Raw genomic sequence first — 16748 nt, 5'->3', positions numbered from 1 at the left:
CCCGTCGCACCAGCTTACTCTTTCCAACTGCACAAAGCACTCATGTTAATTTACACTGGATACACAGTTGTTTTTTCACACCCCCCCATTTAAAATCTTAACAACTTTATAGCGCTATGATGAAAAGTGCCATCATTTTACACAAGGGTTTTAATGCTCTGAGGCTCAACATACTCAACAAAGTTCTAGAACCAACTCCACCATAAACTAGCTGTGTGACTTTGGGCAAATCGTTTTCTGGACTCCAGTGTCCTCACCTGCAAAATAAAGAGCAACAAGAACACTTCCAAAGTGCTTTCTGCAATCCTTGTTCAGAAAACGTGTCCCCTGACCACACCTCTCCAATTCCTACTCAAGCTGCTCATGCGGGTTCTTCCTGCAGCTGGCTGCTTCTCCCCGTGCAGATCCCACAGAGCCCAGTGCAGCTGTACTTCCTCCAAGAGGCCTATCCCTTCCTTCCTGCTCCAGTGGCCCAGGACCTAGCCCTTGGGGTCTGTCCCAGCATGTCTACTACATGTTGGTCACTCCCGGGCTGCTGCACCATTTCCCCATGTGTCAGTCCTGTTCCCTAGATGCATTCTGTACCATTTCAGGGCAGGACAGAGACAACTGCTTTTCCCATATGCCTTAGCATAGTGCAGTAAAGACAGCAGGTCCTAACACATAAAGAGGAAAAAAATCTAGAAGACAACATAGTTATATTTCAATGAAAGGCTGGTTGTAAGTGAGTTGTTATACTTATTCTCAACTCAAAACCACGAATTCATCCCTCTAGTCAGGTCTAGAATGTAACTGCACGATGGAAGAAAAGATAATGATAACAGAAGTCATAATGTGCATGTGTTCAACAATTTCCAATGAGCTCTTATGCTGATCATATTTGAGCCTCACAAAAATCCTCTGCAGTAAGTAGAACATGTTCACATCTTTGCTAACGAGAAAGCCGGGGCTCTGAAAGCTTGCTCAATAAGGCTGGTACAAATTCACTTTAGGTTGTTAAAACTTTACGGTGTTAGCTGCAGTCCCCACAGCAATCACAAAGAAAACGGCTACACGTAGAACAAAAGGAAATGAGAAAGGACTTAAAATGTTTCACTAGAAAAACCAAACACAAAAGACAGTGACGTAGAAAATGAGAAACAAAAAAGCTATAGGTATACAGAAAACAAACAGCAAAATGACAGAAGTTTCCCCTTATCAGGAATTAGTCATTCCTCAGTATTCATGGGGATTTGGTCCCAGAACCTCCCTTGAACACCAAAATCTGAGGATGCTCAAGTCCTTAATATAAAATGGCATAGTATTTGCATATAACCTATGTATATCCTCCTGTATATACTTTAAATCACCTCTAGAGTTCTTATAATACCTAATACAATGTAAATGCTATGCAAATAGTTGTTATACTGTATTGTTTAGGAAATACTGACAAGAAAAAAAAGCCTGTACGTGTGCAGTACAGATGCAATGTTTTCCCCCAAATATTTTGATCCAAGGTTGGCTGAATCCACAGAGCCAAAACCCTTAGAAACACAGGGCCAATTATACTTTAAAGGTAAATGGATTAAACTCTCCAATCAAAAGACAGATTGGCAGAATGGATAAATACATGATCTAATTATATGCTGTCTGTAAGAAACTCACTTTAGATCCAAAGACACAAGGGAATGAAAGAAAAAGTATGCAAAAAGATATTCCACAAAAATAGCTGTAACCACAGAGAGCAGAGGTGGCTATACTAATATTAGACAAAATAAAGTTTCAAGCAAAAAAGCTTCCAGGAGACAAAGAAGGACATTATAAATTAGTAAAAGGTTCACTACGGCAAGAAGATATAACAATCATAAATATTCATGTATCTAATAGCAGACCATCAAAACGTATGAAGCAAAAATTGATATTAATAGAACTGAATAGAGAAATACATGGTTTTATAATAATAGTAGAGGATCCTAACACCCCACTCTCAGTAATGGGCAGAACCGCCAGACAGATGATAAGGAAAAAGAGGACTCAATACAATAAACCAACAAGATCTAACAGAAATACAGAGAACATTCTAGCCAACATTCTCAAGGGAAACATGGAACATTCTCCAGGATAGACCATAAAATTAACTCTCAATAGATTAAAACAATATATAAAGTTTCTTCTCCAACCATAATGGGATGAAATAAGAAATCAGTAGTAATAGAAAACTGAGAAATCCACAAATTTGTAGAAATTAAACAACACACCCTTAAACAACCAATGGGTCAAAGAATAAATCACAAGGTAAATTAGAAAACATCTTGAGACAAATGAAAATGAAACTGCAACATTTCAAAACTTTTGGGATGCAGTGTTTCGAGGGAAATACAGTTTCACGTACTTATATTTAGAAAGATCTCAAATCGACAATCTAACTTTACACCTTAAGTACTAGAAAAAAACAGAATTAAACTCAAAGCTAGCAGAAGAAAATACTAAAGATTATAGTAGAAATAAACAAAACAGAGAATAGAAAAATAGAGAAAAATCAACAAAACCAAAAGTTGGTTCTTGAAAACAGATTAACAAAACTGACAAACCTTTAGCTAGATGGATTAAGAGAAAAGAGAAAGGCTCAAATTACTAAAATCAGAAATGAATGTGGGTAAATTACTACTGATTCTACAGAAATGAAAAGGGTTATAAGAGAATACTACGAACAGTTTTATGCCAAGAAACTGGAAAATCTAGATGAAGTGGACAAATTCCTAGAAACACAAAACCTACCAACACTGAATCACGAAGAAAAAGTAAACATGAGTACACTCGTAACTAGTAAAGAGATTCAATCAGTAATGAAATATCTCCTGACAGGCTGGCATGGTGGCTCACACCTACAATCCCAGCACTTTGGGAGGCCAAGATGGGAGGATTGCTTGAGGCCAAGAGTTCAAGACAAGCCTGGACAACATAGTGAGACCCCGTTTCTACAAAAAAATAAAAAATTAGCCAGTTATGGTGGTATGTGTCTGTAGTCCTAATTAATTAGGAGTCTGAGGTAGGAGGATTACTTGAGCCCAGAAGTTCAAGGTTACAATGAGCTATGATTACACCAATGCACTCCCAGTCTAGGCAACAGAGTGAGATTTTGTCTCTTAAAAACAACAACAAGGCCGGGCGTGGTGGCTCACGCCTGTAATCCTAGCACTTTGGGAAGCCGAGGCGGGCGGATCGCTCAAGGTCAGGAGTTCGAAACCAGCCTGAGCGAGACCCCGTCTCTACCAAAAATAGAAAGGAATTAATTGACCAACTAAAAATATATATACAAAAAATTAGCCGGGCATGGTGGTGCATGCCTGCAGTCCCAGCTACTCGGGAGGCTGAGGCAGTAGGATCGCTGAGCCTCGGAGATTGAGGTTGCTGTGAGCCAGGCTGACGCCACGGCACTCACTCTAGCCTGGGCAACAAAGTGAGACTCTGTCTCAAAACAACAACAACAACAACAACAAAACAAAACAAGAAAACTCCTACCACACCCCCCAAAACAATCTGGACCAGATGGCTTCATTCGTGAATTCTACCAAACATTTAGAGAAAAATTAACACCAATCCTTCTCAAACTTTTCCAAAAAAATTGAAGAGGAAGGGATACTTCCTAACTCATTCTAAGAAGCCAGCCTCATGCTGATACCAAAGCAGACAGATACTACAAGAAAACTACAGACCAAAATCCCTTACGAACACTGATGGAAAAATTCCCAGTAAGAACTAGCAAATTGAATTCAGCACAAATTAAAAGAATTTTACCCCATGACTAAGTGAGATTTATTCCCAGAATGCAAAAATGGTACAACATACCAAAATACACTAAATGAACAGAATGAAGGGGGAAAAAAAACCCCACATAATTATCTCAATTGGTATAGAAAAAGCACTTAACAAAATTCAACACCCTTTCATGATAAAAACACTCAACAAACTTGGAATAGAAAGAAACTCTGTCAACATAGTGAAGGCCAAATGTGAAAAGCCCACAGCAAACATCAGACTTGATGGTAAAAGCTTTTCCTCTAAGTGCAGGAACAAGGCAAAGATCCTGGTTTTACCACTTCCATTTAATCAAGTACTGAAAGTTCTAACTAGAGCAATTAGGCAAGAAAAAGAAATAAAAGGCATCCCCACTGCAAAGGAAGTACAATTATCTGTGTTTGTAGATAGTATTATATGTAGAAAACTCTATTATACCAAAAAAAACCACAAAAACCAGAACTAATAAATTTGGCAAAGCAGGATACAAAATTAACAAGCAAAAATAAATTGCATTCCTACACAGTATCAATGAACACATTGAAAAGGAAATTTTAAAAAATTAAAACAACTCCTGGCTGGGCGCGGTGGCTCAGGCCTGTAATCCTAGTACTCTGGGGAGGCCGAGGCGGGAGGATCGCTCAAGGTCAGGAGTTCAAAAAAACAATTCCATTTACAACAGCAACAAAAAGAAAAAAATACTTCGGAATTAATGAAGGAGGTGAAAAAGACTTACACAATGAAAACTATAAAACGTTGAAAGAAATGAAAGAAGACAAACATGGGAAAGACATCCCATGTTTATGGGTTAGAAGACTTAATATTGTTGAGATATAAATAACACCCAAGCGATCTATAGATGCAATGCAATCCATAAAAGAATCCTCATGAGGAATTTGGCAGAAATAGAACAATCAGTCCTAAAATTCACATAGAATATCAAGAAGTGCTAAGCAGCCAAAAGAAGATCTTGAACAAAGTTGTAGGACTCACGCTTTTGATTTCAGAACTGACTGCCAAGTTACGGTAATCAAACAGTGTGGCACTGACATAAAGACAGATAGACCACTGTTGCGGAACAGAAAGCCCAGAAAGAAATCCTCACACAGACGGTCAAAGGATTTTTGACAAACATGCCAAAACCATTCAATGAGGAAAGGATAATCTTTTCAACAAATGAGAAATACCCATTAGGATGACAATTAGAAAAGTAAGTAAAGAGAAACAAAGTAACAAGTGTTGACAAAGACGTAAAGAAACTAACCCTTTGTGTACTGTCGGTGGGAATGCAAAATGGTGCAGCTGCTGGGGAAGACAGTATGGAGGTTTCACAAAACATTAAAAATAGAATTACTGTATGATCCAGCAATCACATTTTTGGGTATATACCCCAAAGAACTGAAAGTGGGGATTCTAACAGATATTTTTGTACCAGTGTTTATGACAGCATTATTTACTTGGGAAGCAACCCAAATGTCCATCAAGAGACGAACAGATAAAATGTGATAGATACACCCAATGGAATACTATTCAGCCCTCAAAAGGATGGAAATTCTGACACATGCTACAACCTGGATAAGCTCGGAGGATATTATGCTAAATGAAATAAGCTAGTCACAAAAGGACAAATACTGTATGATACCATATATATGAGATATCTAGGGTAGTCAAACTCATAGAGACAAAGTACTAAATGTAGGTATTATAGCACAATAAAAAGATTGAAGAAAAGAAAGAATGCTTGTTCAAGGGCATATAGCTTGTAAGCAGGGGGGACAGAGACTAGAAGGCAGGTTGACCCAAAGCCAGTGCTGCTGCCACAGAAATGAGACATCTCTCAAAATGTACCACACAGGTTCCTTCTCTATCCTCGTATCAGGCCTTTCTCTACAGACCCCGGCATCATTCATCAACCTCATCTAAGCCATGGGCGAGAATGTTCCCATAGGCCTGGTATCACATGGAAACAAGGAGCCATGATTTGATTCTGTTTCTAGTCTAGGAAACTGAGGCAGACTTAGCACCACATTCTGTGAGCTGCCCTTTTCCTTTAGGAAGCGGGAGGTTTATCTGTGTTAGGAAATGTGTATACAAGCCTACAAAGCTCTTACCAATGCACTAGAGCTACCACAGCCAATGGCTGGATGACCTGGGCGACCAGAGCAGGACGGCGTCAAGGCCGCCTCCCTGAGCCCTCCCAGCCGTCTGAAGCTGGCACTGGGGAGGGGAAGCACTGGCTCCTGGTCGGGAACGTAGCTCTTGACCCCGGGCACCACCACGAGTGGCAGCAGCTGGTCAACTGCCAAATGGTGATGACAAAACACCTGTATTTTCTCAGTCCCTTCTCAGAAGGGTCAAATGAGATGACAGGACAGCTCTCATGCTCAGGAAAGTAAAACATGCCAGAAAAAACCAGGGTCTGACTCGTGTTGTTCTGGAATGGATTCTACATTTGACAAATCTCATTCCCTTTGTGAATAATATCTCCTAGGTCCTCAACCGTCACCAGGAACCATCTACAAACCCCCTGAGAGAGATGGGGACATAGGGAGTGCCGGGACCCCACACACAGCAGGGCGACTCTTGCCCAGTGGTTATCGGGTGGTGGCCAGGGACAGGGGCTGATGAGGGGCCTATTTAGGAGCAGGAGAGGGGAGCCCGCAGGGCTACCTGCCTATTCCTGTCTGCAAGAAGAGGAAACTGTCTCCTTTGGACCAGTGGTTCTCAACTGGTGGCCATTTTACCACCCGGGGACATCTGGCCATGTGTGGAGGTATCAGTGATTGTCACAACTGGTATCTAGATAGTGGTGGTCAGGGATGCTGCTAAATCTCCTAAAAAACACAAGACAGTCCCCTTAACAAGGTGGCACAAAGTCTCAGCAGGGTTGAGGCTGGGAAAACCTACTCTGGACAAAGCAGGGTAGTGCTGTGGCCCAGAACTCTGGGGAAGCAAGGCTGTGGCTGTGATCTCCACCCGCTGTGTCAAAGCAGCAGCGTGACTCGGAAACAAATGGGGCTCACATGCCCATTCCTTTTCTCAAAAGCAGCAGGGCCAGGTGCTTCTGGCTTCGGGCTTGCCAATGGCTCGATTGGACAGAGTGGTTTGTACCCACATCTTTGCCAGGGAATTTTTATACTCCACATAGAGATGTGCTCTCCCCAAAGGCGGCCCCAGGCCCAGTCAGCCCCTCTCTGGGAGTCAGCCTGCCTCATGCCTCTCCTGTCATGACGGGGCTTCCGCCAGCTCTCACTTGGCCCGGCCTTTTAGATTGGAATTGTTCTTTTAAACATTTAAACCAATAAGCCCTCTAGCCACTCTCGTCTTCAGTGAGCCAACAGACCTTCCCTTGATTCTAGAACACTCTTCAAGGAACATGAGAGGCAGCAGAGTGAGTGAGAAGCCTGGCTCCTGGAGTCGGATCTCTGTGCGCCCTTGGGCAGATTGGGGGGATGACTGTCCTTATCCCACAGGGACGTAGTCGTAACATGAGTCAATGCATGCAAAGTGCACAGAACTGCGCCTGGGACGTGGCAGGCACGAGGCAGAAGCCAGCTGTTATTGCTGCTGATGCACACAAGGAAGTCAGCCTGAATCAGCAATCTGATAAGTGATCGGGTCAATTTCTTTAGTGTTTCTACGAGAAAACAGCTGGTTTCTAAACAAAGTTGTTTTTCTTCTGGTGCTCAAAGTCATCATTTCAAAACCTAGAGTGAGGATCAACTATGTTGTGTAATGTTAGTGTCACCTTAAAATGACTTCACTATATAGTTGGTCATTTTTATCTTTAGAAAAATGCCTGTGGAGAAATAAGGCCCAACTAAAACACCTGCAATGAGCAAAACCTGTCTGGAGTCCAGAGCTGCAGCCCAGCAGATTGATGGCAAGCTGGCAGCGCCCAGGTGTGCACATCAGCCCAGGTAACACTATACATACCTTGCTCCCTGTCAGCTGTGCAAGGTGAGGTTTCAGATCCTCTCCGATTACGGAATAAATTGCCACTAAGCAAAACACGCTGGCCTTCCGCACACTACTCTCGGTGTTATCATAACCCTAGAGAGCCAGAGAGGGACACAGAAAAGAAATCAGATCAAAGGCTTGTTCCACAGTCAGTATTTCACCAACATTTCCACAAATGCCCCATAGTTCGACCTTGGACTTGTCAATAACAACCAGGATATACCTCAGCCCCGCAACTGAACCCAGAGAGCTTTCACCCCCAAAAGATCAAAACTTAGTGGCAAGAGTGACTTGGTTCCTGGGGTGTGGAGGAGGGAGGCTGGCAAGTCCCAGCTGGGTCTGCCTCCACACAGGTGCCATTCAACAACCAGCTGCCACCCAAAACACATCGTGAGAGAGACAGCATGAGAAAGGAAACCAAGGAGGATTATAATTTGCTTTGTTCACATTTCTCCCAAAGGTAAAGCTAATTTTATAAGTGAAAATTCCTTTAAGGAAATGAGAATGACAGTACCCACTCTTGTGGGCAAAACTTCTCTGCTTTCCAATGATTGCTAGGGAACATCTGGTTCCACAGCCAGACATCTGTGCCCCCTGCAACTGGACCTCCATCTACCTGTCAGCCTCTTCCCTGGCCCCACACCCAAATGGGACTGCCCACTGCGCTCCAAACAGCCTTGGACTTCTCACCCTCTGTGCCTTTCCCTCTGTCTGGAATAATCCAGCTGTCCGCAATTAAGTGTTCAAGTCCCCAAGTCGAGCACTCAGCAAACACTAGCATTTATTAAATGTGACGCTGGCTCATCTCCACCTTTCCCCAGTGAAACCCCCTTTCTCCTCAGGGCCAACTCCAACCACCTCTTGCATGAGCCCTCTCTCCGCAGCCCCAGACTGGAGACCGCCTCCGCAGCCCAGGCACGGCCGTCCGTCTGCATGGCTGCACCGTGTCCTGTAGTAGGCTGTAACCCCCTGCGGTAGTGCCACACAGTGGAACACACCTTTTGTCTGCCAGAGTGTGTCTCGCTCAATGCCCCGTGCTCACACGAGTTTCACTACGGATCTGTTGGCTACATGAGATCAAGGACCATTTGATTTACGCTCCACAGCCCACCGCACCCACAGCTGGGGCCACAGGAGTATGCAATACGGGTTTGTTGAAAGAACAAACAAATAAAAAAAATCAAAATATGTTTACAGTAAATAGAAAGTTCATTCTGTGAGCCACCAGGGAAGTCTCCATGTTGCATTCAGGAGGAGTGGGCTCGAGGCTAGCAGAGAAGGCTGTGAGGCAACCCCGCCACACAGCCTCCCAGGTCGTGCCGTGGGGGTCACTGTCTGGGGTTTCCTACCCGCCCCCACCAGTGAAGGAGGAGCACGAAGCCCCCACTGCTTCCAGGGGAGCAGCCGCTCTGCTGACTCAGCCCGCACAGGCCAGCTGGAGGGCGCCCACCTGCAACAAGCCAGGGATGATGTCAGCGAGGAGCTGCAGCAAGGACTCCTTGGCGATCCTCTCGACGACTTTGGTCTGCATCTTGATGGCGGCGAGGTTGATGGGGTAGTCGGCCGTCTGGATGATGGGGCAGAGCACCTTGATGCACTGCTCTGGGTGGATAGAACTTGCCAGCGTAGACGCGGCCTCCTCAGCAGCTCTCACCACCTGAAATACACAGTTCCCTGACTGTGAGTTTCATGTGCCACCCGAGGAGAAAGACCAAACCTCACTTCTGTCCTATTTCAGAGGCCAAAGAACAGTGACCTCACTTAATGCCAAACGGCAGCCATTGCTTCCTCTAGCTCAGATTGTTCACTGTAAAGGGGAGTGTGGGACATGGAGAGGCAAGTTTGAGGGATCCTCCAAAGCCTTACGAGAGTGGTTTCCCAGAGCAGCAGCCCTGGGGACTTGTTAGAAACGCAACCTCTTGGGATCCTCCAGACCTGCTGACCCAGAGGTAGAGCCTGGGGGATGTGGGACCAGCAAACAAGCTCGTAAGCACCCAGGAGACTCGCACACACACTCAGACTTGAGAATCTCTGCCCTAGAAGATTAGGAGGACCTGAAAATATTAATGCTTTCCAACGGCTCGTGGGATACCCATAACTGGAGTACCTGCAGAGAAACCTGGAAGGAAATCAGAGTGACTGCTCTGCTGACGTTCCCGCAAAGCAGCCTAACTGCTAGGTAGTCGGGAAGGCTCAGGGAGAAGCCTCCAGAAGCATTTTCCTGAGGAGCTTGTGAAAAGTTGCTTTTCTAGGACTCTGTGCTCACGAAGGCCACTCACCTTGCACTTTTAAGGAAATGTGTGAAATGACCACCTCATGGTCAAAGGAGCAGCCTCTGAACTCTGGGAGGGCCACAGAAGACCCCCTCATACTGAAGATGGAAGCTAAGTGCAAACCCAGTGAGGAAGAAAGCACGTGACAGAGGCATAATAGAAAAAGCCTGGGCTTTTGGCTCAGGGAACTGGAAGCAAGTCCCAGTCACCTAATACCCAGTGCTCACACTCCATTCCTCATCTGCAAAGTGGGGACATGTCATAGGGATGAATGATGAGTAACATCCAAGATATAGCAGATATTCAGTAAATGGTACTTACTACTATTAAGAGCATAGGAGTACATATATTATATAAAATGATACATAAATTAAGACACCAGGCTACAAACAGGTTTGCATCTTCTTATGACATACAATGCAAATCTAATACTTTTCTCTACCGCCAGGCCCTGGACTGATCATTCCACCCAGGTTCCTCTCTGCAGTGTGTTCTGCTACTCAAAATAACTGAGCTCTAACTTTCCACAGCAACAAGGCAAAGGCTACCAGCCCAAGGCTTCAATCACCACAGCTCTAGTGATTTATGCAATGAATGACCAACGAAAAGAGCATATGGGCCATCTGGAAAGTTGCTTCTAGTCATGGGCATGAAGGGGGGGAGGAAGTCAGGGAGCATGTGAGACAGCCAGGAGGGCCCTGCGGAGGCCACCCGAGCCATGTGGCGGACAGGCCCAGACCTGGGCTCAGAGTCCACCTGCTCTGCTTTGGGTCACTTTGGGGCCCTGACTGAGGTGCTGCCCCCAGAAGCCCAGGAGGGGCAGAGGTGGACCTCGGGACTCCCCAGCCGTGGCTCCAGACCAGGCCTGGCTCTGCCTGCAGCTCAAGGCTCCACTGCACTGCGGATGGGGCTCCCTTCAGAGAGTGTGCTGCGCCAGTCCCTGTGTCGGCTCTGCTCTGTGGGACAGGAAAGGGAAATTCTTCCCACACCACAAGCCACGTTCATCTCATTTAACAACCGACACATCGAGGGCTGACCATGCTGCTAATAATGGACACTCACTATGAAGCTCCATGTGGGCTTTGGCTACTCATGTCCAATACCTGCATTGATCACTATAAAAAACCTGGAAGGAAATGCACAAAAGGTGGTGAACACTCCTTTTCTCAGGGTGGCAGGATTATGGGTAACTTTATTTTCCTCTTTATACTTTTTAGATAAAAAAAATTGCAATGATTATATTACCCTACATTGCAAGTAAAACGTATTTTAAAAAATCTACTTGAACTATCTTTTTGAGGCCAGGGAAGTTAGCAGCCCAGCCCAGTTCTAGGTGGGAGGGGCAGAGTGCAGCACCCACAAAGCCAGTGTCCCTCACATGTCCTCCCAGCATAGGGCAATGCTCTGTGGTGTTAGCTAGCTGCCCCTGCTTAGCTCCGTTTCACACACTCCCCTTTGCTGAACTAGAAAACTCAAATGTATTCCTCAAATATGGCTGCCATGTGTCCCTGCCCCTCCCCAGCTGCCCTGACCATCAGACTAACGATGCTTTTCCCTTAACTCCTGTTCCGCCTGCGACATTCACATGGTGCCACATATAGATTACTTTGTATTCTTAGTGATATTTTGACATGTTTCTTCTCACCAAAAAGGCGAGGGCTGGAACGTTTTTTTCCTACCTAAGTACCCAGCAAAGCAGGAGTTCAGTACTTACTGATGCACTGAATTTCATTCTCCTGCCTGAGAACATATCCCTGTTTAAAGAAGCCATAGCTCCCTCAATTCTGAAAGTCACATTTCTTTCTTATCAGAGGCCTTTTGAACTTTCCCTAGCAAGATTTGCTGTCTCCTTGCAGCACTGACCAAAGGCTAGGAGTCTCATGAAATAAGATCATTGCCCCCATCACCACCTGGCCAGTGCCCTAGTGCACACAACGCAGCCATCTGTGGGGGCCTACAGGGATTATGTATTAATCCCTTTACAAGCCAACCTGGAGACCCAGATCAGCATGGTTTAAGGGTAAATATTGTGTACAGGTCAGAAGACAGGTGCCAAGAACCCAAGATTTGTCTATGAAAGGTCAGGTCTGGGTGCAAAGCACTGCAGAGAGGTAATTTTATTTTAAAGGCCATGCCCTACTCTCATGAGCCTCATCACCTTGTTAGGAACTTAAAGGTAGAGGCTGTTATTTTTTCCTAACCGCTGTCCCTCTTGCCTTCTGCTTTGCGTGCATGTTAGTTCATCTAGCATTACTTCCTGTGTGTCAGAGACTGAGCCCAGAGCTCAGGCCACAGAGGTGAGAAGAAGCAGGCTGTGCTCTCATGGTGCAGGGTAGGGTAAGGGAGGTCCATGCAGAGGGGCAGTGTGAGGATGCCAAGGCCCAGGAAGGGGCTGGATGGTGGCGATGTGACACGTTGCTGCAGTTGGCCAGGATTAGACAGCAGGAGGCTGCTGAGGGACGGGAAGTAGAAGAGTCCACAGAAGGCTTCTCTGGTGCTCTGGCAGGGCTTCCTCCAGCGCAAGGGCCCTCAGCCTCGCCTCTGCCTTGTCTAGGAAGCAGGCGCGGCCTTCCCTGGCACGGCATGCAGTATAATGAACAGACCTTCCCCCGTTAGCAAGCGCGAACTCCGTCACAATACTCATAGCGCCTCGCTGCATTTACCTACGTATGGGAACGAAACTACTTAAAGGAAGCCCCCTGTAATATTTTTTTCCTGTCCACTCGATCTCCTGCAAAATGTAGCTTTTCCCACACAAGTCACCTGAAAGCAGAGTATTATTTGGCCCTGGTGTGTGTGTGTGCGTGCATGACCTTTAACCTTTCACCCTGAGCAGGGCAGTCTCCAGAGTCACATGAGCACGTTCTCAGCCTCTGAGCGCGGTACAGTGGATGAACCTCAGTTTAATCCTCTGGCAAGATACGTACTCTTGTAGTAAGAGTCTCTATTTTTTAAAATTCTAAAACAGGATCTAAAATCACTGACTTTCACAGTTATCCGGATTGAGAGAGAGAACATACAAACTAGGTTGGCACATCCTACTTGTAAAACAGCTAACGGCTGTAGGCTGGGTCCTGGTGCAGGAATGACACCAGAGTGAAGCCTGGCAGCAGAGCTCTGCCCCCACCAGTCTTACAAAGGACCACTCACCACCTTGAGCATGCTGAGAACAGGAATCACTGGTGAGCCAGTTCCTCCCCTGGTGGCTGGTGCCAAGACCACGACAGGCCTGCCCTCTCCAGCAATCTCTGAAATGCTAACCTGATGGCCATGCCTGAGTTTCTCAGGAGACCTAGTTCCCTCCTGTCTGGTGCTTCCTGGCCCTGCCCACGCCCCTGGCCAAGTCACTCTTAGGCTTCGCTGCAACCGAACCCCAGGAAGCCTCCTGTGCACACTTTAATCACTGCAGGTGAACAATATGCTGAAACTGTCTTTCCCATTAGACTAAAAGTTCCTTGAGGGTGAGATTTCATCTCAGCCATCTTTCTATCCCCATACATGGCACAATGTCCAGTATACACTAGGTGCTCAGTAAGTAACTGTTGAACTAATTTCCCCATTGTATACAGATGTTTAGAGCTCAAGACCGACAAAGCCACTGTGGGACATGCCGTGCTGACTTGCATTTCCGTTCTTCCTAAGGGGCTAGTGCAGAGATGAGGCACAAGGCAAGGCACCGACAAACGCCCAACCTAGGTTGTGGGAAAGTCAACTGTACAAGGCCCAGAGCGTCCTATTCTAGATGACATACTGGAAAGAGAGCACAGTAGTTCTATGGAAAGGAGACTTTAGCTCAGGTTTTTTTCCAGTAATCAGCTGTTGGAAGAGGGCTGGCATGTTTCTTAGAAGAACCCCATCAGGCAATGAATCACCTCAAATGAAGGGCTCTTCTTGCTCCTGAGCTCCCTGGGACCGCGCCAGGTGTGTGCGGGAAAGCTAGGCTCGTGCTGCACAGCTACGTGGCTGAGTTACACACAGCTAAGCGGGTGGCGAAAAGTGGAAGGGAAGACAGCCCTTCTTTTGTCTAACCTGGTCCAGCATTGGAACCATGCTCAGAAACCACAGGCTTTCTATAACAAGAAATCACTGGGTGCAAGTGTAACAACACACTGGAAAGAAAGCTGAGGGACTTCTATGACTTAGTTTTAAAACTTGGGGGAAAAAAGAAATGGATCAGAAAACACTGAATGACCTTGTAAGTATACCTAAGTTACCTATGAAGTTAGAAAACAGTAATGTACAGCAATTGATGTTTAAGATCCCATCGGGAGGTGGGAAGCAGCTCAGTGGGTGGAAAGAACATGGATTTTGGAGAGACTGGGATTCAAGTCAGCAGGGCCACTTTCCAGTCTCCACAGGAGCATGCTAAAAGCCTCCTGGCACACCTCGGGGAGGCAACGTGAGACAAGGCAATAAATCACCAGGTTTGCAGTGAGAACTCAATCATGAGGCTCCCCTCCTCTCCTCCCTCCCCTGTGCGCCACTGCCATTAAGGTTGAAGCGAATTACCCTACAGTGAGCTGCAGGGAAAACAGGCCATTTCAGATCTGCTGTGCTGAAACTCAAACCCAAGGAGAATTTCCTCTTATAAAAACCCAGGAATTCTAGATATAGCCTGCATGAAGCATTTAATCATATATATCTAACATGGGGGCTGAGGGGAGGAAGTTCCTGAAATGTCTGAAAATAAAATGTCAGAAGCTACACATTAAGATGGGTAGCTTGAGGCCTCACTTTCACTGAAGTTAGAGACACACTGGCTTTGGCAAGACAGGTAGGTGTTCTTGACTTTCCTCTATATGCCAAGCCCCTGGCTTTGGCGAGCTGCCTGAATTGGGGTGAACTTTAGGTTTTGCCCCTGTGTTCTATGTAACATAAGAAGCAAAGATTATAAATGTAAGCAAACAGAGAGCAAAAGTAAACACAGGCAACAGAAAGAACAATACTGCTTAGTAGACAGGGTGGTCAGAAGTGGCCAAGGATTTAAAAAATGGAGTGGTATTCAAAAACCAGGATGAAGATGACTTTTTGGCTATAATCTGCCTTGAATGATCCAAACTATTCCAATTCTGCTGATTTCATTACAGTCTGGTTAGAAACATTGGAATTCTTCCCTATTAAAATTAGCAAAATAGGCTGAGTGTAGTAGCTCAAGCTTGTAATCCCAGCACTCTGGGAGACTGAGGCAGGAGGATCATGTGAGGCCAGGAGTTCAAGACCAGCCTGAGCAACACAGTGAGATCCTGTTTCTACAAAAAATTTTAAAAATTAGCTGGGTGTGGTGGTACTCACCTATAGCCCTAGTTACTCGGGAGGTTGGGGTGGGAGGAGGGAAGATCGCTTGAGCCCAGGAGTTTGAGGTTACAGTGAACTATGACTGCACCACTGTTCTCCAGCTGAGCAAAAGAAAGAGACTCTATCTCTTAAAAAACAAACAAAAAAACTAAAGTTAGTGAAAAAATAGTGTCTAGCTATGAAAAGCATAATTTTCACATCTAGCTTTTAAAAACAGGACCATCACTCAGAATATGGATGAATGTTTGCTTAAAGATAAGGTTTCTTTCTTTTAGAGCACAGAAGTTTTTCAACATTTGGATTAAAGGTTTTAAGTTAACAAAATTTGATCTGGCTCTGTCACCAGCACATCAGAGTAAATGGCTGAGTTAAAAAAAAAAGAAAAAAAGCAAACATCCAGAAATCTGGAATCGAACTCTTGCAGAAAATCCTGAGTTAGGCTCCTCACTCATCTGGAAGCTAAGAAAAGGTTGGCGCCACCTTCTGGGAAAGGCTGGAAAGACTTTATAAAAATCTGATGGACACTTGAGTTAGGTATCCACCAGTCCACGGGGAAAATGACCAACGCCCCAGATTGGCACTGACATAATTCTGGGATTGGCAGTGGACTGCCAACATGGACCTGAACCTGCAGTGACAGTCCAAAGCGGGGAGAGAAGAAAAGCTCCAGCCTCTAAGTCTGGAGACCTGAGTTCTGGACTAGCCAGGTGATCCTGGGGTAAATTTCTGCTTTCCAGGCCTCAGTTTTCCTCATCAGTAAAATGAAAAGGAAAACCCAAATCAAGCATTTTTAAATTATTTCAGATAATAAAATCTTATCTACATGATGAGTGTTTTCCCCTGAAAAACGCACACACAAAAAATTCCAGGGAGATTCAAAGACCCTAAGAGGGGCAGTGTCTCGATGAAATGATGTCTAACAAGACAGTTGTCACAGATTCTGGTAAAAGCAGATTTAAGGCAACACAATCTTCAAATGAGGTCAGGCTCTTAGGTGGGTGATTTATTCTGTCCTAGTCCAAGGGCTAGAGTTAGGGCCAATGACAAGGAGCCGGAAGAAGGGCTGGGGGCCCAGGATACCGGTAACTGTGTCCTGCCACCTTGGAGGACTCGGCAGAGGCTGCGCTGGTGTCTCTGGAGGGTGCTCAGCATCAGACGAGCTGAGGCCAGCACATACAAGGCTCCTCCTCTGCATTTCTAATTCTAACACCCACCTCTAAAAATTCATGGTATTTTCTAGCCTAATGCTGACAATGTACCAGCTACTACAGCACAAATAAGGACACAGCCAGACAAAGCAGTAACCATAAGATGCAGGTTGTATTTTTAATTAATGTTTTAGAGTTTATTCAATTGAATTAAAATAGCCTCTTAGGGCCGGGCACGGCTGCTCATGCCTATAATCCTAGCACTCTGGAAGACTGAGGTGGGCAGATCGCTCAA

General features: G+C 45.4%; 1 protein-coding gene across 2 annotated transcripts in view; it reads right to left on the bottom strand.

The window, feature by feature from the left end:
* Window positions 1-16748, bottom strand: part of CLASP1 (cytoplasmic linker associated protein 1) — a 257602-nt gene that overhangs the window by 3674 nt on the left and 237180 nt on the right. For both annotated transcript variants that reach the window (XM_076005464.1, XM_012747788.2), the window contains 2 exons: window positions 9188-9394; window positions 7714-7830 (listed from right to left, as the gene is read on the bottom strand). In XM_076005464.1, coding sequence (XP_075861579.1) covers window positions 7714-7830; window positions 9188-9394 — 324 coding nt within the window. The remainder of the gene's footprint in view (window positions 1-7713; window positions 7831-9187; window positions 9395-16748) is intronic.

The sequence above is a fragment of the Microcebus murinus genome, chromosome 8 (genome assembly GCF_040939455.1).
Source record: "Microcebus murinus isolate Inina chromosome 8, M.murinus_Inina_mat1.0, whole genome shotgun sequence".
In the NCBI taxonomy this organism is placed as follows: domain Eukaryota; kingdom Metazoa; phylum Chordata; class Mammalia; order Primates; family Cheirogaleidae; genus Microcebus; species Microcebus murinus.
This window is presented reverse-complemented; position numbering and strand designations above follow the sequence as displayed.